Source organism: Tachysurus vachellii, chromosome 12 (genome assembly GCF_030014155.1).
Source record: "Tachysurus vachellii isolate PV-2020 chromosome 12, HZAU_Pvac_v1, whole genome shotgun sequence".
NCBI classification, from domain to species: Eukaryota; Metazoa; Chordata; class Actinopteri; order Siluriformes; family Bagridae; genus Tachysurus; species Tachysurus vachellii.
Window position 1 is genome coordinate 10,152,508 of NC_083471.1, and position 23,624 is coordinate 10,176,131.

At 38.4% G+C, this 23,624-nt stretch overlaps 1 protein-coding gene across 1 annotated transcript in view; it reads right to left on the reverse strand.

The window, feature by feature from the left end:
• Window positions 1–603: 603 nt before the first annotated feature.
• LOC132855417 (E3 ubiquitin-protein ligase rnf213-alpha-like) overlaps window positions 604–23,624 on the reverse strand; it is a 68,232-nt gene continuing 45,211 nt past the window's right edge. Inside the window, exons 41-70 of the mRNA XM_060884348.1 lie at window positions 20,839–20,999; window positions 20,227–20,412; window positions 19,920–20,101; window positions 19,266–19,386; window positions 19,073–19,170; window positions 17,546–17,713; window positions 17,282–17,433; window positions 17,030–17,117; window positions 13,771–13,876; window positions 13,244–13,421; window positions 11,133–11,329; window positions 10,810–10,920; window positions 10,534–10,632; window positions 10,052–10,240; window positions 9,150–9,249; window positions 8,718–8,752; window positions 8,522–8,616; window positions 8,121–8,274; window positions 7,719–7,890; window positions 7,127–7,218; window positions 6,711–6,953; window positions 6,379–6,517; window positions 6,119–6,193; window positions 5,817–5,967; window positions 5,121–5,319; window positions 4,486–4,557; window positions 3,981–4,178; window positions 2,296–2,385; window positions 1,797–1,966; window positions 604–1,215 (exon numbers count right to left, since the gene is read on the reverse strand). Of these exons, the coding sequence (XP_060740331.1) occupies window positions 1,053–1,215; window positions 1,797–1,966; window positions 2,296–2,385; window positions 3,981–4,178; window positions 4,486–4,557; window positions 5,121–5,319; window positions 5,817–5,967; window positions 6,119–6,193; window positions 6,379–6,517; window positions 6,711–6,953; window positions 7,127–7,218; window positions 7,719–7,890; window positions 8,121–8,274; window positions 8,522–8,616; window positions 8,718–8,752; window positions 9,150–9,249; window positions 10,052–10,240; window positions 10,534–10,632; window positions 10,810–10,920; window positions 11,133–11,329; window positions 13,244–13,421; window positions 13,771–13,876; window positions 17,030–17,117; window positions 17,282–17,433; window positions 17,546–17,713; window positions 19,073–19,170; window positions 19,266–19,386; window positions 19,920–20,101; window positions 20,227–20,412; window positions 20,839–20,999 (4,184 nt within the window). The 3' untranslated portion in view covers window positions 604–1,052. The remainder of the gene's footprint in view (window positions 1,216–1,796; window positions 1,967–2,295; window positions 2,386–3,980; window positions 4,179–4,485; window positions 4,558–5,120; window positions 5,320–5,816; window positions 5,968–6,118; window positions 6,194–6,378; window positions 6,518–6,710; window positions 6,954–7,126; window positions 7,219–7,718; window positions 7,891–8,120; window positions 8,275–8,521; window positions 8,617–8,717; window positions 8,753–9,149; window positions 9,250–10,051; window positions 10,241–10,533; window positions 10,633–10,809; window positions 10,921–11,132; window positions 11,330–13,243; window positions 13,422–13,770; window positions 13,877–17,029; window positions 17,118–17,281; window positions 17,434–17,545; window positions 17,714–19,072; window positions 19,171–19,265; window positions 19,387–19,919; window positions 20,102–20,226; window positions 20,413–20,838; window positions 21,000–23,624) is intronic.

The following is a 23,624-nucleotide window of genomic DNA, read 5'->3' on the forward strand; positions in this document are numbered from 1 at the left end:
CAGAAACGGGCTTGACTTAACCTGATTTCTCGGGTTTAACTTACCTCCCTTTCTGAAACGGAAAACCCAGTGTTTCCCTCATTTCAGGGTTAACATACTCCGAGTTTTCACTTAACCTCCTTCCTGAAACAGGCCCAAGGTATGTTTGTGAAAATATGGGAAAGTAAACAAGAATAACAAAACAAAACAAAAAAAAACAGGTCTAGCAATGAAATTGTACTTCTCCTTTTTCTTCAAAACACACACACACACACACAGTTTCGTAGTATTAATAATAATGAGTCCCACAAGGCCAAGGATGAGAAATTGTTGAAATGAAACAGAAATGAACAAAATAGACAAAGAAATGAGAGAAGGAGAAAAAGAGGATTCCTCTGAGACTGCTGCTCTCTCTGATAAGCACAAACTCTTCCTCCCTGTCTCTCTCAAGCTCTCTCTCAATCTCTCTCTCTCTCTCTCTCTCTCTCTCTCTCTGTCTGTTAACTGAAAATTAACTGCTACATTTCCCCCCCACACACACAGACCAGTAAAAGTCATTGCTTCAGAATGTTTAGATTAAATAGCAGTTAAACATCTAAACAGTTAAATAACTGAATCACTCAGTGGAACTTTATATGTTTTAATTGCCCAGAAATCATAGAACGTAGATCATAGATCTTCAGAACAGAAATAATCCAATTAATAATAACCATATTAGAAAAAGAACACAGGAATCCAGTTTAAAGTGACTGTACCCATCACACATTTTTAAAACTTTTAGAAGCCTTCATGATAATCCTCAACAAATAAACCCTAATGAAATCCCCTTAGGAGCTAAAAAGAAACTTTTTTTCAAATGTGGCATTTCAAGACTTGACTCAGTTTTAATAACAAACAGCATTAATATTAAATTGAAGTTCATTTAGAATGCCGTGCTTATTCGTTTGTGTTCTAATTCACATGCAAGAAAAGAGAAGAAATTCTGATTACAGTTAAGGTTGAAGAAAGTAAATGAAGCTTTATAGTATTTATGTGGATTAACTATGTGGATGCCTGTGTGCTGCAGCTTCACTTCACACAGATTCACTATGTTTTATCCCTTTCTTGATCTGCACTGCTAGTTTCCACAGAGCGATGCTGTGTGTCATCTCTATTTCTTTAAGATCCCTCAGACAGTCGACGGCCTTCTCGTTGATCTCTCTGTATTCCAGGAAGGCTTCAAATGTTTCCAGAACTCTGTGCAGGGGACAGAAACATCACACATTAAAATGATCAATAAAATCCAGCCTGCTGACTCAAATCTCACACGGCTAATCCTAATCCTAGAGCACTGACTCAGTACCTCAGCTAACATTATTTGTGATTTATGAGGGTTTCCTGAAACAGACTACACCCAACAAATACATCAAAAACTTCCAAATCCGCATTTGTTAATCATTAAAAAGCTACGTTCACGTCTCATGAAGTCAGTGTCCAAGTGTTTTTCCTGGAGCATGTATGAGGTTTAATTTTTGGTGTCTACATGAGAATATTTGTGCTAACAATCTTAAGCCTTAAAGCAGATGTTTTATTGTGGAGTTTTTTGAAACAAAGTACAACAGCATCACTGACTAGTGTAAAATAAAGTAGGACAGGAGAAGTGAGGCTGGGGCTGATTCAGTGACCTGCGTGTTATGTGACAGATAAATATTCACTAATTCATTTATGGACAGTGTGTGTTTTATGTTGGTGCTTTAGTGTTCAATATGTTCTGCACATTCAGCACTTTCCTCTCAGCTACTTGTGTTGCGTAACATTTAATAAATTAAAACACCCACGTCCAGTTTGGACGGACATCTTTCAGCTTGATGTTCAGGATCACGTAGTGAAGCTCGGTGATGAGGACGTCCAAGTTAGTGATGTTTGCCAGAATTGTCTTATTTTTATTATTCTGGTTGTATGTGAACATCTCATGAAAACTGCGATCCTCAATCATGATAAAGGGATTCTAAAGTTAAAAACAAATTAAGCAGTTACAATCTTCTGCAAAGTTCAGAAAACTCAGATTATAATGTTTTATTGTTGAGTAATAAAGATTTATAAATAATCTTATACATTCAGATAATACCTAATAGATACACAGTATTCTGTTAGTATTCTACAGAACTGCTGTTCTGACTGCTAATGACTTTAAAGTATAAAAATATTGAACATTACTTGAGTTAATAATTCAGTGCTACATAATGAGGACAGACACTAAAAATAATTTAGAAATGCAGCCTTCACAGAAAAAAACACCTACAGTACAATGATCGAAAAGTGAATGGTTAATTCTACCTGATTCATCTCGATGAGCAGTGATGACTGTCTCAGTGATAATGCTTCCCACAGATCCTGGATGTGCTTCACCTGGCTGGATCTCAGCACCTGAAACAAAATTGAAACTCTTAAATAAAATTCAGAATAAAACATTGACCAGCCATAAGACTAAAACCAGTGATAGGTGAAGTAAGTAACACTGTCACTGTTGTTACAGCAAGTGTAGGAATCTTTTACATTTGCAAGGACCACATTGTTATGTCTAGACGGCTGGGTCAAAGCTTCTCCTAAGCAGCAGATTTTTAAGGGTGTTTCTGCTACTCAGTGAAGAGAAACTACCAAAAGTCTCCATGGAAGAACAGTCAATGAACCAGAGACAGGGTCATGGACACCCAATGCTTATTGATGTGTGTGTGGAGTCGAGGCTAGCTCATCTGCTCCAATCCCATGTAGGACCAACTGGAGCACAAATTCTTCGAAGTCTCTGATAAACAGGAGTTAGATCACAGTATCACAGCTCACTGTGTATGGAGCTGCGTAACTTCAGAGCATCAGAGTGACCTTGCTGTCTTCTGTACACCACTGGACATGTGAGCATCAGATCTGGACCATGGTGCAAATAGAAGAAGGTGGCCTGGACTGATGAATCACATTTTCTTTACATCATGTGGATGGTGTGTGTGTGTGCATGGCTTACATCGGGGAGGAGCCAGTGAAGTGCAGCAATGGGGTGTTTGTGGGAGAACTTCAGAAGGTTGAAAACTAGTCACACAGCTGCATTAGAGGTTAAATTGCACTCAGACGTAGACTTGCCAGGATGACAGAAGACTGAACAAGCACCTGAGGGGCCTGTGTAGATTAAAATGTACAAATTCTTCTGATTTGATAAAGGACACATCAAAATGTGCATGTCAGATTAGCAGTGTGAGGAAAAGGACAGCAGATTGTCTGAAGAGGAGATCAGTGAGTTGTACAGGGCGACCACAAGAACGTGACACCGGGATGAATCAGCTGGGATGAAGAGCAGTTAGGTTTTGCTGAAAACCACCTAAATAAACTTTGTTGCAGCACTTTGTCCATCCCTTCATGGTAACAGTGTACCCTAATGACACTGTCCTCATAGTTCAGGAATGGTTTTAGGAAACATGGTTCAGGAATGGTTTGAGGAACATGAGAAAGAGTGACTTCCAAATTCCCCAGATCTCAATCCAATCAAGGATTTATGGGATGTAGTGGACAAACAAGTCTGATCCATGGAGGCTCCACCCTACAATGTACAGGATTTAAAGGATCTGCTGATAATGTCTTGGTGTCAGATACCACAGCACACCTTCAGAGCTCTTGTGGAGTCCATGCCAGGCAGGTGGTTTTAATGTTATAGCTGATCGGTGTAAATGTATAGTAATGTCATTTATATCTGTTACTCTTGTAAAACATGAAATATAGCACACAGACTTATAGTCATTTAGTAGAGCCGAGATAATCCAGAGCCAGGCCAGGCAGCAGATCAACTGGCTCAACATATCGACTGTCTGCTAGCTAATGATGGTTTGTGGCATTGTATATGGTTTAGGGCACTATATAAATAAAGACCTAGAGAAACTGTAATACTTATGTCATTAAATACAAGAATTCAAGTTATCAAAAAGTTTCTAACATAGAAAAAAATCACTGTAGAAAAAGTGTAGAAAAAAGGGCTGCACCTGCAAGTTCAGTGACTGTGCTCGGTCGTCCAGCTTCAGGTCTTTCTTTACGTACGCCATGAGCTTCTGCTCTGGTGCAGGAAATGACAGCTTCAGGAATCCAATAACAATCCGCAGGGTGGAGAGAGCTGCAGAAATCTCATTCAAAAACCGGAAATCATTCATGATGCAGTTCCTTTCGTTGGTTTTCAAGGGTTCCTGTTGGAGAAAACCCCGTAAATTATCATAAAAGCATGATTATTTTCTATTAGAGGCAACAAATAAATAAAGTTTTTGAGCATAATGATTTTTATCATCCACTTTTTTTTAATAAAATGCCAGATAAACACTTCTACTGTGAAATGTCCTTTGTTACTTAATCTTATTTTCAGAGTATTTAGTTTAGGATGCTGAGAGACATTCATCAAGAGACAACAATAAAGAAAGAATGACATGACTGTCATAGTGCTTCTCTTTATTATAATAAAACATGAAACATTAATGTAGAGCAGTTATCATTTCATACCAGCTTGTCCTGCACTGTTCTGAAAAAGGCACGCAGCGTTGTTCCAGTGTCGTGTTTAAATAATGGAAGCGTCTGAAGGAGAAAAATGAGATGGGATGAAATAAAAAAAAAACATTATTAAAACAGTCTAATGTAAACAGTTACAGTCTGAATAACTGAAACAGCTTTTTAACTAAACCTCAACAATATGCCAAACCTTTATTCTGATTATTCCACATCAATATCAAAGACCAACACATCCGTTTACACTCCGTTGACACTGGAGACTCCTACCACTCATGATACACAAACATCTCCTCACAGAAAACATCACCATATCTACAATAAACATGTTTTTTAATCTGTTTGTGTAGCTTCCACGTCCCTGTGAATGAGTTCTTGCTAGAGAATCCCAAGCTGTCAGAGCTGCTGTTCTAGAGAATGAATTCACACCTGATGACCTGTCTCAGTGTAGGTGCAGAAAACACTCATGTGTTCCTGTGCTAGTTTTTTCAGCATGTGCTGGAGGTGACACTGAATAATGATAATGATCCATGTTGAAGCAAACTGAGTAACTTTATGGTGGGGTAATCAAACTTTACACAGCACTGTATCTTATTTTCTGAAGCCTGAAAGGAGCTTAAAAAATAGCTTACAGTGGCTTTGATCATGGGTTTCTCTTTGAAGAATCGATCTATTATCTGCCGCTCCACAGTTTGAAAGTTATAGTTGGTGCTCTGTTTCCCGTCCTCGTACACCATGTGGTCGATGTTTGAAATGGCAATAGTGAGGAAGTCTTGCTCAGGAACACAAGTGATGACATGGGAAGGCTTGAGCTCCTGAGCAGTGATCACCCTTAAACAAAGAAACAATAATAATAATAATAATAATAATAATAATAATAATAATAATAATAATAATAATAATAATAATAGGAAAATATTATCATGATTTATTATAATGGGCCATGTTCATAATTATAATGACAGCAGTGAATTTTAATTATTGAACAGAAATGAAATATGACGATGAATAATGACTATTATAATACCAAACTACTAATATAATATCAAACTACCTAAAATCTTATTTAAAAAAAGAAAGAACAACAAAGAATCGGCTAGAATGTTGTTTCAAACAAACAGAAAAGAGCTTTGAATTAAATTAATTGTGTAGATGCAGGTTGATTTGGATCACAGTACAATTCTAATTAAACTGGTCTATAATAAGGTGTTTAATTTACCCCTAGTGGTGAAATGCATCAAAGCACAAAAATATTATCTTCTAGAACCTACTCCTTTTCTGTTACACACACACAGTGTCTGAGTTCCAGTGCAGATGTAACAGTGTACCTGTCTGCTGTAGGGTTGGTCTTTTCTATGAACTTGTTCTGCATCTGTACGAGGTACTTTGTTATAATCTGAGACACGGAGCCTTCCGTTGGTAGGAGGTCCAGGATCGTCAAGTCATCTTTTTCCTTCAGCTCGGCTGTTACCTGTGGGTCTAAAAAAACAATTTGTCATGATGATTTAACACAATCTCAGGTCATTTTCTAGCCGGTGTATACACGTATACAACACAGCTGGACCGATTTCAGAGATTTACTCTTACAGTGGTGCAAAGATAAAAAAAATAAAATAAAATAAAATCTTACAATTAATTGACTTTAAATGTTTCCATAACAGCTTCATAATTTCAGCACTTTCGCTGAAGTCCTGTTGTTCATGATCTACAGTAGAAAAAAAAGACAAAAACAGTACAACAGTAATTACTAATAACAAACCTAAATAAATCACTCTCTACAATTCTCTTCATTACATGTAAAATGTTTTATAAAAGTATGTTAACAGCAGATTCTTGCCCCATTGTGTGTATATATCAAAGACAATCCACATCAGTTTACATCCATCTCACCTGCCACATTCTCCTTCCTGAAGGTGTTAATAGGCACATTATTGTAACACTGCAGATCCAGATTCACAAAATAGCACATCAGTTTCTGCTGAAGGCTCAAAACCTGAGGGAGATATCTGATGTGTCCAATGTGAACATGCTGTAAATACAAAAATAAATATAAATGACTCATGTGGTGTTCAATCTTCTCTGCAATAGACTGCAGGGTGTATTCCTTTATTATTTGAGCCACAGCTGCATCAGAGTAATGATCAGCTACTTTCTCTACATATACAGAGTTGTATGAAAGATGTGTGAACATTTTATAATCACTATAATCATAAAACTCGTACACTTTTTAGGAGTTCTGAGAGAAGAGGAACATTTTTCCTTTCATCTTCCTGCTCAATTAAGTGACCGAAGCGCTGGATGGTCATCCTCTGTGTGAAGCTCCACATGATCGGAAGGTTGAACACTCCAGAGGTAGGCAGGTCCGTTAGTGTTGGCTCCTTACTGTAGATCATCTTTTCCAAAGTACCCAGGCCAGCCAACTTCAGCATATTACTCTGAACCTCCAATAGTTGTGCCTCAAAATTCTTCAGAAACATCACAAATTATATTAAGATTCAAATCAAAAGATTGTTCAATTGCAATAATATTATTTATCATAAAGGGTTTGTAAATAAAAATAAAAAAGCACTCTGATAACCATCTGGTAAAAAAGAAAACTAAGTTCAGTCTTGGACTCGAAGTGAAAGTGAAATTTTACCTGAAAGAAGGCCTGAAGTCTTTGGTGAATGACTTTCTCCCATTCTTCCCGTTTTTCCTCACTGTCTGTTATTTGGATCTGAAGGTTCGGCTCTGAATGAGAGCAGCACACAGTTACAAGTTTTTGTCCTTTCAAATACTGAGATTAGAAACACCCTATTTGGATTGTATTAGCTTTATATGGAGATACACTGTCTGTGTTGGATATCATAAGCACTACTAAAATCCACCATGTCAGGAATTTGTTATGTTATAATATTACAGCCTGGGACAGCCAGAAACCCTTCTTCAGTCTTTATTTTGTTACGAAGAAACCTTTTTATTTGTCAAAATTCAGTGGTCTGTTCTCTAATGAATAACCAGGTCTCAGCTGAGCTTCAGTCTGCCAGTGTATAGTTTCTATGAAGTCTGGTTCATCTCAAAGTTTCTTCTCAACACTGATACTTCTGATTTACTAACTCATTACCAATAATATTATAAATTACTATAGTCCTCCTGCAGTGTAGAGATGGAGACTTCTACTAATGGGCACTGAAGCAACAGTTATGACCATTAAAAATGAATGGAGAGCAGAGAAACAGGAGAATTATTACCAGAGGAGCTCTCCAAGATGAACCTCAGAAACAAGTGGACGGTCATCTCAGCATCTTGCTCACTCTTTCCTAAAGCTTGGGCGAGCAGCTCAATGTCCTTCTGAAGGTGGTCAAAGAGGTGCTTCCTGATATCTGATGCTCCTTGTGGCATCTCAGTGAGATTCTGAACATCCTGAACAACACCAACACAGGAACATCACACAGTTCAACATCTGTTAAAACCACCAGCACTACTAAATTAACCATTACACATTTGCTAAATGGTAAAACAGCTAATCCTTAACCCTCTAATAATCATTTGATTACAACTTAAATATTTGCTGGCACCTTGGTTATTTTGTAGAACATTTTTTTTTTTTTAGAACAGTGGTATACTTATTTTTATTTTAATTTGGAACATACCTCAGTGTGTTCAGTCGTACCCCAGATCATGGAGGAGTGGATTAAAGCTCGCACCAAGTGGAGGTTAGCACCATAAAGACTCCTCTCTCCAACCTGCTCCTTCCGTCTGCTAGGATCACCGAGGTTGTGACCTTTTCCGCTGCCCTGTACATTACTTATTTCAACAAAAAAAGCCCTTTTAATTAAACCAAATAAAAATGATAAAATTACTAAAATCACCAGATGCAATCACTAATAAAATGCAAATGTTTTTTAATTCTTAGTTTTCATAAAGAAAGTTGTTGTTAAAAAGCATTTGGCGCATGGCATTAGGTAAACATCATGGGTGTTTTGGATCAATTCTGGTATTAAGCTGAATACTGCAAACTAAAGCTCTTTATATTCATGCTTTTAACATTTACCTGAACTCTGTGAAACCTTCTACTGGTTCGTGTCTCTCACCACCAACTTTACTGCCACAGTTTGCACACTCTGATGTTACATATGGTCTCCCACACTAGGTTAAAAGCAAACAATAATTCATGGTGTTATTACAGTACAAGATGAAATATGAGCAAATTTCAAAAGCAGTATTTGAGAGATGAAGTCGATACTCACATTGCCAATTAAAACAGGTTCTCCACAAACACACACTGGAGAGAAAGAAAATTCATTCACAAAAGGAAAAAGAAAATTTACTGTGAACATGTGGAGCATTGAGTTGTGATGCGGGAAATAGAGACAATAAACACCCTTGAAGTCCAAAATCAGCTTAAATAGTGAGAAGACTGGGGGCTTGGTTGGGCACTGATTCCATTAAAATACAAACAAAATTCAATGACTTAAAAATGAGGAAAAATTGGACCTCACATAGCACCTCACATTGAAATGCTAATCACTTCTGACTGCCCATTATACAGCTACCGCTCCATAAAGGGGCATCAGACACACATTATAAACATAGTGTAGTGTGCACTTTATAAAGAGAAGTAATGCTTTTGTCAGTAATATTGTTTTAGATACATCAATTAAAGCAGATAAAAATCTTACCCCATATCTTCAGATTTTCTGATGGAGCTTCGGATTTAAAGTTTTTAATCCAGTCTTTTATTTCATTTATTGAGTTAGGCATAGTTGGGATGAAGGAATCCTGTACAACAGAAAAGTGTATGTTTGAAGAGAAAAGGAAACATTATCAATGTAGGCTTTACAGAAGTGTTTCGAGCAAGCTGTATTCCTCACTGCTGTTCCATTCCACCAGAACCACACTGTGCAATCACTGCTTACATCCTCGAACCCCAATATTAGCTAGACTGGATATTGTAGGAATGTGTATTTCTGTTTCTCTGTCTGTCTGACATTTTTGGGAAAGAAGACTTATACATTAAATCATATTATTTTAATTAATTTATTTGAATTTATATTGAATATTTTTAAATGTATTTTTGCCTTAATGTATTATTCTCTTGAGCCTTGATGGTTTTGGTCAGATGGTTATTTTCTAGGCATTTTAACCCTTATATTTACTGTAAATAACCCAGCTGAATCTTTCGGGATTCTATTTGACTGCTAACTTTATAGTCACTAAACTCTAGTGTTAGTAATTCACTACAACATGCCTCTGGTTTTTAAAGCTCAAAAGATCAAGGTGCTCAGGTATAAGAGCTAGTGTAAGAGATGACAAACTCTGCTCTTGAGATTTGTTGGTGTTAATCCAGACAATAAACAGTGATGCACTGTTTGATGCCTAAAAAGTGTGGCTTTTTTTCTTTTTTTTTTTAACAAAAATACAGTGTCTTCTCTAACTGATGGGACTCACTGTATGAAGATCATCACTTTCTCACATACTGTAGAAGATCTCAAAATCTGAACTTTGCACTGGCAGGTAATTATTCACAAAACTTTAAAACAACTGCAAACCACTGATGAAATTAGCTCTGAAAAGTACCAACCTTGCAGTTTCCTGGACTGAAGCACAGAGTGTTTAGAAGTTTCATCTCTGGTGCTGTAGAAACGTGTGCTACTAGGGCAGTGTGTAAGATAATCTGTGACAGACTGCAATCCTCAAGCTCTGATTGAGAGATTTTAACAAGCTGACCCCAGCTGTTGTCTGTGTTTGACTTCATCTTCATCTTCGTGATCTAAAATGAGTTACAGAGGAGTTTGTGTGATGTAGAGTCAATAAGATCATTAGTCAGGTTCCCTAAAATTCATATGTTGTGCTTCATTCACATTATAAATGGCTTGAACTATGCAGCAAAGACATGCAACGACATTAGAAACTCCAGTTTAGAAATATAATTATCATGTTAATACTAACAATGATTAAACATCTGGATATTACATGGCAGAGTCATGGCAGAAGACTCTGTAGTCAATCATCATGCACTGATGTAAGTAAGTAAAGAATTCTAAGTGTATGAACAATTCTCACCAGAGAGCCTGTACTGTCGGCTGAAGCTGTGTTCTGTGTGAGCTGCCTGAATGCAGCTAACGCCATACACACCCGGAAACATGCGCTGCCTTCAAACTCCTGGTAAATCAAATACATCATGATGTATATAGTCCAGTTATTTTCAAACAGCACATCAGCACATATACACTAAAATATAACCATCACTAATTATTTTCTACACAAACAATAGAAACAAAACTAATAATTCTGATTATTACTATAATTACTAATATTATTTAAGTCCATGTACAGAACCTGTGCAATCTCATGTGAAGGCTCTTCTAAAGCTCTGAACGAGTCTACGACTATCTTCTCATACATTTGTCCATACATCAGGAACTGATCCACTGCTCGTGTAGAGTCCTGCTGAATTGTTACATTGAGAATAAAATTACAGCTTTACAGTAAAAATATAGAAAGTGCAAATATAAAATTCAAAAATAAACTTACATTCAATTAAAATTCATGACTGAAAGACAAAAATGTATGTTGTGTATGCTGTTCATGTGTTCCTTCATAACATTCATTCCCAACTTCACGTCTGATGAATTTCTGGAGAAGAGTGTGCAGATTTTTACCTGTTCTTCTAACACCCGACTCGGTATAGTCCACTGAAACCTCTCACTCTGTCCCAGTTGATGGACCAGGCTGAATCCATGCATCTCACAGATGTTGCGTAAAAGGAATATCTGTACCCACGGGTTGTCCGTGTCAGACAAAAGCTGTTTCAAGCGTTGTAGGAGATGTCTGCACTCTTCAGCATCATCTGTGACCTCTAAAGAATAAACACAGAAATTGGGGTTAACAGGGGTTTTCCATTAACCCTCAAAAAAGTTTTAAAAGTAAACACAACCACATGGTTATGCCTGGGTAAAGTTCCTGTAAAACAACACTATTGTTTATTTTCTACTGTAATTATTTCAAAATAAAAGTCTCTAATTGCCCTAAAAAGTGTACATCTCTATTGGATTACAGAAACTTTATGGTTTGTCTGTCACTATATATTGAATTAGTTGTTTCCAGTCTCTAAAAGCTACTTCTGAAATAGGGTGAAAATAGATAGAAGGAACTTTAAAATGTGGAGGATGATGTTGTAGTGCTAATGAAAGTTAATGTGTGTGCCTTGAGCTTAAGAGTTTAAAAAGAAGAGTGTACAAAAGTTACAGTGCATTAAGAAAGTATTCAGCAACCTGTCTCTATTGTACTTTTTGTTGTTGAAGCCTTTTGTTATTTCCTTTGTTTCTTTGGGGGTTTTTACACCTGGTCACTTCATGTGTTTTCTGTGATCCGATAGCTATCCGATCGTAAAAAGACCAGGTGTAAATGCCCTCTGAAACGGTTTTGAGACGGATATAAATCCGATCGCTCAAACCCCTTCAGGAGGTGGTCTGGGACACATTTCAGATGAAACTGGACAGGTGTAAATGAATGTGGTTCTTCAAACCACATACGTCAGAGCTATAATCCTCCCAAACGGAAGTACGTCACTCGCAAGTGACTCGCGAGTCGTGCATCGTACCAGAAACAAATATGTTTTCGAACCAGTTCTGGCTCCGATCTTTCACCCAGGTGTCTCGTTGGGTCTTAAACCGCACTGCTGCCGCCAGCGAAAATGCAGCAAACAGTAAATGCTGTTTTTTGTAGCAACCGTATACACCAAAGCGTGTTCCATTTCAATTACCCCGGAAATGAGGTAAAATATATTTGCATTTTGGGCGGGAGTAGAAAGATCAGATTGATATCCGATTCGCCAAGACGCATTTATGTGGCCTAATGTAAATGGAACAGTTTTAACAAATCAGATAGCTATCGGATCAGAGAAAACACATGAAGTGACCAGGTGTAAAAAGGCCCTTTGTTTCTTTCTTTCTTCACTGTACACTCCTTTTTATTAAATGTATTAAAATTTATAAAAGCTATAAAAGCTGAAATATCACACTGTGGAGTTTGTTTATTAATATGTTTCCATGACTATGATAAAAGTTATCTTTTTGTTCATTCATGAGGTTTGCCTTTCATGTTTTTCTCATATTTCAGCCTTAAGCATTTTCTACATGGGCTTATGTGTGTTCTTTGCACATACACCTAAGTCTTCACCATATGTTCAGTTGATGGAGTGTGTCATCTTTATTTCTTTATCTTTATACCCTGCCTTTTGGTCTTCTGTCATTTTTCTTCAGTCCCATGGTGGCTCCAATGGTTAAGGCTATGGGTTGTTAATCAGAAGGTTGTGGTTCCAGCCCCTGCACTGATAAACTGCCACTGTTGGGCCCTTGAGCAAGGCCCTTAACACTCCCTGCTCCAGGGCGCTGTATCATAGCTGACCCTGCACCCTGACCTAAACTCCCGAAACTGGGATATGTGAAGAAAAGTATTTCATGCTGCTGTAATGTATACAGACATGGATTCTACAGACATGGATTCTGGGAAGCGTGGTCCAGTGAAGCCATCACCACTAACAATTCTTAATCCCTGAACTTCTCGTGTGTGTGTGGAGCTGCTCATACACACATGTTATAATTGCAATGTGGTTGTGAATAAGAATGTCAAAGTAACTGGAACTAAGTAACTAGTAGGCCAAAAACTAAACCCAAATATCACCTCCATTCCAATGTGTGCAAGGACAGAAAAAGTCACATTAAAAAGAACATACAGAGTTTGTATTCTTAAAGTAAATATTTTGAAGGACCTTCACACAGTACAATCCTGATGGCCTCAGATGCAACCGTGATGGCAAACCGCAGTTTCGCGATGGTGTATAGATCCTCAGAATTCATGTTGTGGTCAGACTCGATAAACACACAGGTACCAAGACATTTGACTGCGTTGTTTATGAGACATCTTTGACTGGAAAAGTGGATGTGATCCTGCAGAACATTTTAATAAGTACAGTTTATAAAACAGATGAATAAATCTAAGCTTTTTCAATGTTGTTGTTTGGATGTTTCACACTGATGCATGGCCATTGTAAAATGACATGATGTGTTGGATCAAGTGCTATTCTATGTGCTGCATTAGTGGGGTGATAACAGGATTTGTTTTACTTCCATGAACATTGTCGTTTGTGTGTTTATATTTGCTATGTTGGTTTCACTAATGCTCTTGACCTTCCTACATGCTCTTTACACAAATAAATCTGATGTATAAAAGCTGCTAGAAGAGTATTATATTATACTGTAATGTATTATAATTAGTAATAGGAGAGACAGTGCTGACCTCGATGCTGCGCACCACCATGAAGTAGATTTCATCAGCGTTCCTCTCATTTGATTTCACAGCCTCGTCAATGAACCTCTGGAGCTGAGGTGCTGTTTCCTCCATTCTGCCCAAAAAAAAACAAACACCAGCTCTCAATTTTAGCTGATTAGGTGATTTCAGTTAAATAAAATAGTATGATGATACAAATATCACAATGCTAACAAATTCTAGATTCTGATTGGTCAGAAGTGAGAACATTATATTGGTATTGCTTAATACAGTGGGGCAAAAAAGTATTTAGTCAGCCACCAATTATGCAAGTTTTCCCACTTAAAAAGATGAGAGTGGCCTGTAATTTACATCATAGGTACACTTCAACTATGAGAGACAAAATAAAAAAAATTCAGAAAATCATTGTCTGATTTTAAAAGAATTTATTTGCAAATTATGGTGGAAAATAAGTATTTGGTCAATAACAAAAGTTCATCTCAATATTTGTTATATACCCTTTGTTGGTAATGACAGAGGTCAAACGTTTCCTGTAAGTCTCCACAAGGTTTTTACACACTGTTGCTGGTAGTTTGGCCAATTCCTCCATGCAGTTCTCCTCTAGAGCAGTGATGTTTTGGGGCTGTCGCTGGGCAACACAGATTTTCAACTCCCTCCAAACATTTTCTATGGGGTTGAGATCTGGAGACAGGGCAGTGTGTTTGGGATTATTGTCACGCTGAAAGACCCAGCCACGTTTCATCTTCAATGCCCTTGCTGATGGAAGGAGGTTTTCACTCAAAATCTCACAATACATGGCCCCATTCCTTCTTCCCTTTACATGAATCAGTCGTCCTGGTCCCTTTGCAGAAAAACAGCCCCAAAGCATGATGTTTCCACCCCATTGCTTCACAGTAGGTATGGTGTCCTTTGGATGCAACTCAGCATTCTTTCTCCTCCAAACACGACAAGTTGAGTTTTTACTAAAAAGTTCTATTTTGGATTCATCTGACCATATGACATTCTCCCAATCCTCTTCTGGATCATCCAAATGCTCCCTAGCAAACTTCAGACGGGCCCAGACATATACTGGCTTAAGCAGGGGGACACTTCTGGCACTGCCGGATTGAGTCCCTGGCGGCGTAGTGTGTTACTGATGGTAGCCTTTGTTACTTTGGTCCCAGCTCTCTGCAGGTCATTCACTAGGTCCCCCCATGTGGTTCTGGGATTTTTCTCACCGTTCTTGTGATCATTTTGACCCCACAGGGTGAGATCTTGCGTGGAGCCCCAGATTGAGGGAGATTATCAATGGTCTTGTATGTCTTCCATTTTCTAATAACTGCTCCCACAGTTGCTTTCTTCACACCAAGCTGCTTACCTATTGCAGATTCAGTCTTCCCATTCTGGTGCAGGTCTATAATTTTGTTTCTGGTGTCCTTTGACAGCTCTTTGGTCTTGGCCATAGAGGAGTTTGGAGTCTGACTGTTTGAGGTTGTGGACAGATGTCTTTTATACTGATAATGAGTTCAAACAGGTGCCATTAATACAGGTAACGAGTGGAGGACAGAGGAGCCTCTTAAAGAAGAAGTTACAGGTCTGTGAGAGCCAGAAATCTTTTTTGTAGTTGACCAAATTTTACTGAGGAATTTACCAATTAATTCATTAAAAATACTACAATGTGATTTCCTGGATTCTTTCCCCCATTCTGTCTCTCATAGTTGAATTCTGTCTCTCATCTTTTTAAGTGGGAGAACTTACACAATTGGTGGCTGACTAAATACAGTGATACCTCGAGATACGAGTTTAATTCGTTCTGTGACATTGCTTGTATCTCAAATTGCTCGTATCTCAAAGCAATTTTCCCCATTTAAATGAATTGAAATCCCATTAATCCGTTCCAGCTCGCAAAATTCCACTCCAGTTGTTTTGTTTATGGGTTTTGAATATGAAAAATGTACAGTGCATGTATTTATAAATGACAAATATTGTATAAAAACATACAGTAATAAAAGAGAATGTTTACGGAAGATGAGCACGAAGGTGTTGATCGAGGAGTAAACAGGTGGAGGTGTTAGGAGGAGTTACACTTTCACTTTCGTTCACTTACTCGATACTGTACACTTAATGCTACTTTCCACTTAAATGGAACTTAACTAAACTTCATTTAGAGCAGGGAGAGCAGCAACTAGAAAATAGAATAGACCCCCGTATAACAGAACCATTAATCGTGCATAGAGTTAAAAATAGGAAAGGAAAATAATAAATGAATAAATGGATAAATAAATAATTAAATAATTAGAGAGAGAGAGAGGGAGAGAGAGAGAAAAATATGTGGAGATTTATGACGTAAACTGGTACAACGAACACGGGTTCCAGCATGGTGGAGGCGGGGTTGGAGGAGGGAGTTTAAATTGCAGCAGCAGCGAAGCGCTTGAGCGGCTCTATGAATGGGAATTTAAATGGTCGGGTAATATGGATGTAGTAACCGGATTGGTGCGCGTCGTGGACGGCTGATTAACAGCTGATGCACGCTTGACGACGTGGCCTGCCAGAACTAACTCGATGCTTGATTTCTCTTAACTTAACTGAACTTAATTGCTACAATGTCTGTTTTCTTTACATTAATTTTGCTTAATTTTCTTCATCGCTTTTCTCTTCACTTGTTTTTGCCCTTTGTGTCACTCTTTCCTCACTAACATCTGCCGGTCGTTTTAATAAAAACCTGTCCGGTCGGCATATCGGATGTAGTCGCACAAGTTCAAATTTTTTAACGGATCCAACACTTAAAACGGATCCGAAAATTACGGATCCGCAGATGGTCGGCACCTCACGCAGAGCCTTTGTGACTCTCCATAGGAAATGAATGACTTCCTGTTTATCGGCCGTCGTTTGTTGTGTGCAGTGGAAAGGCGGCTTTAACCGAGTGAGACGCGGGAAGCTGAGGCGGGGGAAACAGAGCACACGTGGTTGTTGGGGACCTTTGTTTCGGCGGCGGCGGCTCGGATGATCGTATCTCAAAAATTTGCTCGTATCTCAAGCCAAAAATATAGTCGAATCACAGCTCGTATCTCAAAAAATTCGTATGTCAAAGCACTCGTATCTCGAGGTATCACTGTACTTTTTTGCCCCACTGTATATTCTCTTAAACATACACTGCAAGAAAACCACTGCCATTACATTAGAGGTCAGTATTCCCAATTATTAGATCCACTGCATCACATTTTACTTTTTACTCTCTAATGCTGGACATCAACATTTCTAAGAGCAGAGATCTAAATGAACACAATACCCGCATTTCAGTAAGATCTTGAGTATAAGAGACTGGACAGCCGGGTCTGGGTTCATGTACTGCTGTAACGTGGACCTCCCACTTGTAGCTATGAAAATATGTTCATATCACTTAAGAAGAAACAATCTTATACATTAAGGTTATGCATTCTTATTTCATTTTAATACTGTTTATTTATTTATTTTCTTTATAGAGCATAAATCTGAAGACCATTTTCACTACTGCAGGTAGTTTTTTGTCAAAAATCATTACCTTCTGTAGATGGGCTACATCTTACATAGTCCATGAGTTTGTTCAATACGTTGTCAGTCAGCTGCTCTTTGCTACTGATAAAGTTCCACATGAACTCCACGAAGAAGGAATTGCACTTTCTTCTAAATCGGTTCACTTTTAGAAAGGTGTCTCTGGTAAAATGGGAAAAAAAGAAATGTACACTCAGAAGTTTCTAAAAGTTAGAATTTTTGAATTTCTGTCTGCAAGAATAAAATGATAAACAGTAAATTGAGATGTTCTTACTTGGCCACAACTCCACAAGGTTTGTAGTCTTGACTGATCGGTGTTTTGCACTTCCTACACTGTGAGTCTTCATGTTCCTTTAAACAAGATATGTGAAACATGTGTCCACATTCCACCTCAGCTGTGTTTTCCTCAGTGAAGTCTTTATCACAGTAGCCACATACGACTCTGACACAAGAGAATAAAAGTTTTACAGTAGCTGTCTAACCTTTAATTATTATATATGTTTACAAGTGACCTCTTACAACCGTCAGTTGTCTATTGTACAATGAACACTGGTCAGCCACTGAGGCGATTATTGACATTTAATAACCTGTCGTTCTTTAAGTTTTTGAAGTTCTCTCAAACTTAATGTTACATAATTCAGTAAAAGCTGAAAATTTGTGGAGAAAAAAAATTATTATACACTGAATTGTTTTTTACTGTTTTTATTGTTTATACACTGATCAGCCATAACATTTAAACCACCTGCCTATTGTACAGTTCCATTTTGAGTCCAAAAAGCTCTGAGTCATTGAGGCATGGACTCCACAGACCTCTGATGGTGTGCTGTGGTATCTGAGACTAAGACTTTAGCAGCAGATTCTTTTGGACTTATCTTGAACTTGTTTGTTGGGCACATCCAACAGATGCTGGATCAAATTAAGATTGTTCTTCAAACTGTCCCTGAGTGGTTTATGAAGTGTGTCAGTGAGCAACATCCTGCCGAAAGAAGCCTTGAACTCCAGGACTCAAGGTTTCTGGGCAGAACATTGGGTGGTGAACAGGAAACAGCATGGTTACTCTGATAGCTCCATACTCAGTGAGCTGTAATGAACTGTGTAAATTACCTTTCTATCAGAGCCACCAGCCACCAGTTTGTGCTACAGATGCTTTAATGTGGGATCAGACCAGATGAACTGGCCTTCACTACACACACATCAATAAGCCTTAGGTGACCATGACCCTGACACTGGTTCACAGGTTGTATTTTTTAGGAGCATTTTGCTTCTAACCCTAAGGTATCATTAACATTCCACAGCACCTGCTGTTTAGGAGAATCTCTGACCCAAACGACTACAAATCACAGTCTGGCCCATGATAAAGTCACTCAGATTCATACACATACTAATTTTTCCTGCTTCCAACACATCGACTTCAAGAACTGTCTTTTCACTTGCTGTCTAATGTATCAGACCCTGACAGGTGACACTGTAACAAAATCATCAGTGTTCCTCACTACAACCAGTGAATCTGTGGTATTAATGTTAAGGCTGATTGATGTATAATCACTTTAATTCCTTGTAACATGGACCAGTGGATGCCATGCTGATGCAACATGCTTATAAACTGACACCTCAGTAAAAAAGTTGATAAATTCAAACATATAAATGGCTAAATGTGAAGATCGATACAGTACAGACTCAATAGTTATTTAAGATATTTAGCTGCACATACACATTACTCATCATTATACTGATATCAGTTGTCAATGTTTGTGTGTGTTAAAGTGAAACGTTTGTTGTTGTTCTCATCTGACAGACTCACTTAAACACATTACAAGCATTCTTGCTACATTTAGCCAGAGTCAGGATGACTTGATCAATCACAAATTCCATCTGTTTCCCTTCTTCTGAGTTTAGTTTCTGCACAAATAAAACATTGAGGGTTATTTACAGGATGATCATTAATAATGCATAATGATTTATTGAACTTAAAGAATGGAAAAGAATTGACATACCTTCCATGCAAACAACAGATTTCTTACAAGAATGGTCAGCAATTTTTTTTCCATTTCCTGCTCATTTTGTAGGAGGTGGTCCATCAGTAGATAGATTATCCAGCTACTTTGCCAAATAAGTCTGAAATATGAAACAGGTTTCAGTGGGCTGTTTTTTTTGTGTGCCATAAATGTCTGTAACTTCAGTATTATGCAACTTGATATTTCACGGTGTTGCTTATGGTGTAACTTTTAGTTTTATTTAATGGGTCAAATGGTACAGTCCTCACACCATGAACTTATCACATGATGCTATTCTAATTACTTCTATTAATACTGACTGAAGAAAGTTGACTTGAGCCCTGGGTTTTCACAAGCAATTTTCATAGATGAAAATAAAACATTATTCATTATTCTATGTAAAGTAGCATGCTATCCAGAACATCAGCTCATAAATAAGTCTGGAGTTAGTCTGAGATCTGAATAATGATGTTTGTAATTTCTCTATTAAATCCTGACTGCAGACCCTTAAATCTGAATATGATCCCAGTGCCAGTTTTTGTAATATCATATAACTGGTTAACAGAGAGAGAGATCGTAAATGTCCTGTAAGTAAAACCCCTGTTAATATGTCTTTAATTTGTCTTTAAGTATTAAATGAATGTCAGAACCTACCTGATTTTTGTGATTAGCATATCTGCATTTTCAGCATGACATGATACCGGTGAGTCCTCTGAAAGTATCAAGTCAACAGTCACAGACAGGGACTTCACTTTCTTTAGCCACTCCTGGCAGCTGACAAAATCTTTCAGCTCATTTTCTTTTGGCTGAAGGCCCTGAAGAACCTGACTGAGTGCCTTCAAAATAAAAATATATTAGTATATATATTCAGTACTGGTATCAAGTGTATATGATTATGTTCTTTTGATGAGGAGTGACTTCTGAATGGCAAAAATTATACTCAAACAAAAATAAATCTTACCTCAGTTGCTTCCCCAGCAGTGACCACATCTGTGTTTTGGGAAAATAAAGTGTAGAGAAGCTGATGGTTGTCATGCATATACATATTAACTACATACAGCCATGGCAGAGGAACAGAGTCAGGATCTTTTCCCGTTAAATTGTGATAGAGACGTGGTGTGAGTCTAGTGATTGTATCTGAAAAAGACTGCAGAACAGAACAGGTTTATCAAATATACTGAAAACGAGAATAAAACCAAAGAACACAAATGAAACCTACAGACACTGGGAGACCTCCATAAAAACTCTCTCAGTATAGGTTGTCACTTTAAATAATTTCTTTTCCATTTATGTATAAAGTATGATATATAACCATAATACATTGGTATTCATCATTTTTAGAGTTTGGTAATTTATTTGGTTAATATCACCACGAGATTGGTCTATACAAGCAACTTGTCTATAATTTATTTAATTTATTTAATTTATCTATAATTATGCAACATTAAGCCAATGAATCAACTCAGTAGAATTTATTTTATTGCTCCTAATTTTTCTGAAGACCACAGGAGCAAATCAGGAGCACTAATTATTTACCAAGAAGTCATCTTCTTCAGTTTTCTTCTTCACTTACCTTATTTAGCTCGTGTGGACATGATGGCATTGAGATGTTTACAAGATCTTCAGAAAACAGAGCAAACAGCTTATGGCCTTGTGTGATACTTTTAATCCAGGGGAGAGGTATCAGTTCTTCAAACTTCTCAAAGTACCTTTTAGAAGGCTTAGCACATGGTCCTAGAAGAGTATATATGACTGAGTAAAGACATACATACATACATGCATGCATGCATGCATACATACATACATACATACATACATACATACATACATACATACATACATACATAGCCCTCAAATGTATTGGTATATGAAGGGTTAAGGCAAGTTCTCCCACACTACCCCATTGCTGTTATTCAAACACTGACTTCCTCTAGCTGCCCGCATCAGGTTTAAAATTCTAATGTGTATTTTAATGGGAATTCTTCGTCACACACTTGGATTAAAGGTGGGGTCTCCGATATTTGAGAAATGCTTCAGAAAACTGAGTCGGGACACCAAACAAAAATCAAAACAAACGTGTAGCCAATGAGCAGAAAGGGGAGGGGCTTGTCAATATGGGCGGAGAGAGTGTTCATTGCGCATGTGTGACATTAGCAGAAAGCGGTTTTAACATTGACATGGAGGATAAAAACAAAGAAAGAAAGTGAAGAAAGGCTTACGATAAGGCAAGAAGTAGGACCCGTGTTAATATAGGATCAGCTTTAAAGCGCTGGAGAGAACTGAAGGAGCGGGAAGTTGGCCGCATATTCATAGATTGGAGTTTCCCGAGTCAATAACTCCTGAGCTGAACGCTGTTACTAGCAAAACGTGGTTGTAGCTGCCTCTCTACTTTACTAGAATAGAAAAGAGGTGTTATTTGTGTAGTAACAGCGTTTAGCTCAGGAGTTATTGACTCGGGGAAACTCCTATCTGTGAATATGCGGCAAACTCGGCGTCCCATCGCAGGCCTTCTCTCCAGCGCTGGAAAGCTGATTAAAGCTGATTCTATATTAACACGGGTCCTACTTCTTGCCTTATCGTAAGCCTTTCTTCGCTTTCTTTCTTTGTTTTTATCCTTCTTGTCAATGTTAAAACCGCTTTCTGCTAATGTCACACATGCGCACTGAACACTCTCTCTGCCCATATTGACAAGACATGCCCCTTACTGCTCATTGGCTACACGTTTGTTTTGATTTTTGTTTTGTTTGGTGCCCCAACGCAGGTTTCTGAAGCATTTCTCAAATATCGGAGACCCTACCTTTAACACTTGTGTTGAAAAAAAAAAAAGAGTCACATTGGTTACAAAGAAATTCGGGATTGTTTGGAATTTCAGATTTTATTTCCTGAGCAGCGTTGTTGTTCCTACGTGCCTCAAGACTACCACCATTGTCCCCATCCCAAAGAAGTCTATAGTGTCCTGCCTCAATGACTATCATCCCATCACACTCACACCCATCGTTATGAAGTGCTTCGAGAAGCTCGTCATGAAGCACAAGACCAAGCTAAAACCCTCACTGGACCTCCTACAGTTCGCGTATTGTCCAAACCGCTCAACAGAGGATGCCATTGCCACAGCCCTCCATTTAGCCCCCACCCATCTGGACAATAAAGACACTTATGTACGAATGCTGTTCATAGACTTTAGTTCAGCATTCAATACAATCATTCCTCAGCACTTGATTGGGAAGCTGAGCCTGCTGGGACTAAACACCTCCCTCTGCAACTGGATCCTGGACTTCCTGACTGGGAGACCTCAGTCAGTCCGGATCGGGAACAGCATTTCCAGCACCACCACACTGAACACTGGAGCCACACAGGGCTGCGTGCTCAGTCCACTGCTGTTCACCTTGCTGACTCACGTAGGAAGTAGAGACACTGCTGAGCTTCAAACCATATCATCAATTTCGCCGATGACACGACTGTGGTGGGTCTCATCAGCTAGAATGACGAGTCAACATACAGGGAGGAGGTGCAACAGCTAACTACCTGGTGTAGAGCCAACAACCTGTCTCTGAATGTTGATAAAACTAAAGAGATAGTTGTTGACTTCAGAAGAGCACAGAGCGACCACTCTCCGCTGAACATTGACGGATCATCTGTAGAGATCGTCAAGAGCACCAAATTTCTTGGTGTTCATCTAACGGAGAACCTCACCTGGTCACTCAACACCAGCTCCATCACCAAGAAAGCTCAGCAGTGTCTCTACTTCCTACGAAGGCTGAGAAAGGCACATCTCCCTCCCCCCTTCCTGACCATGTTCTACAGAAGGACCATTGAGAGCATTCTGAGCAGCTGCATCACTATCTGGTTTGGGAACTGCATCATCTCGCATCATCTCAAGACCCTGCAGCGGATAGTGAGGACAGCGGAGAAGATCATTGGAGTGTCTCTTCCCTCTATCATGGACACTTACACCACACGCTGCATCTGCAAAGCCAACAGCATTGTTGATGACCCCACACACCCATCACACACACTCTTCACCCTCCTGCCATCTTGAAAAAGGTACCGAAGTATTCGGGCCCTCACGACCAGACTGTGTAACAGTTTCTTCCCACAAGCCATCAGAATTCTCAATAACTGAACTGAACTGTACTGAGCACAACATACACATGCACATCATCTGTATGGACTGCACAGACCTACACCAAATACACACACTTCCAATATACCTATCCATCAACCTGTTTACATGCTGCTTACACCCATCAAACTGTTTATATGCTGTTCTGCACACTTTTTTGCTCTTTGCACATACTATCCAACATTTCAGTCGTTTTGCACATACTGTACAATATTTCAGTCGTTTGCTGTTTTTCT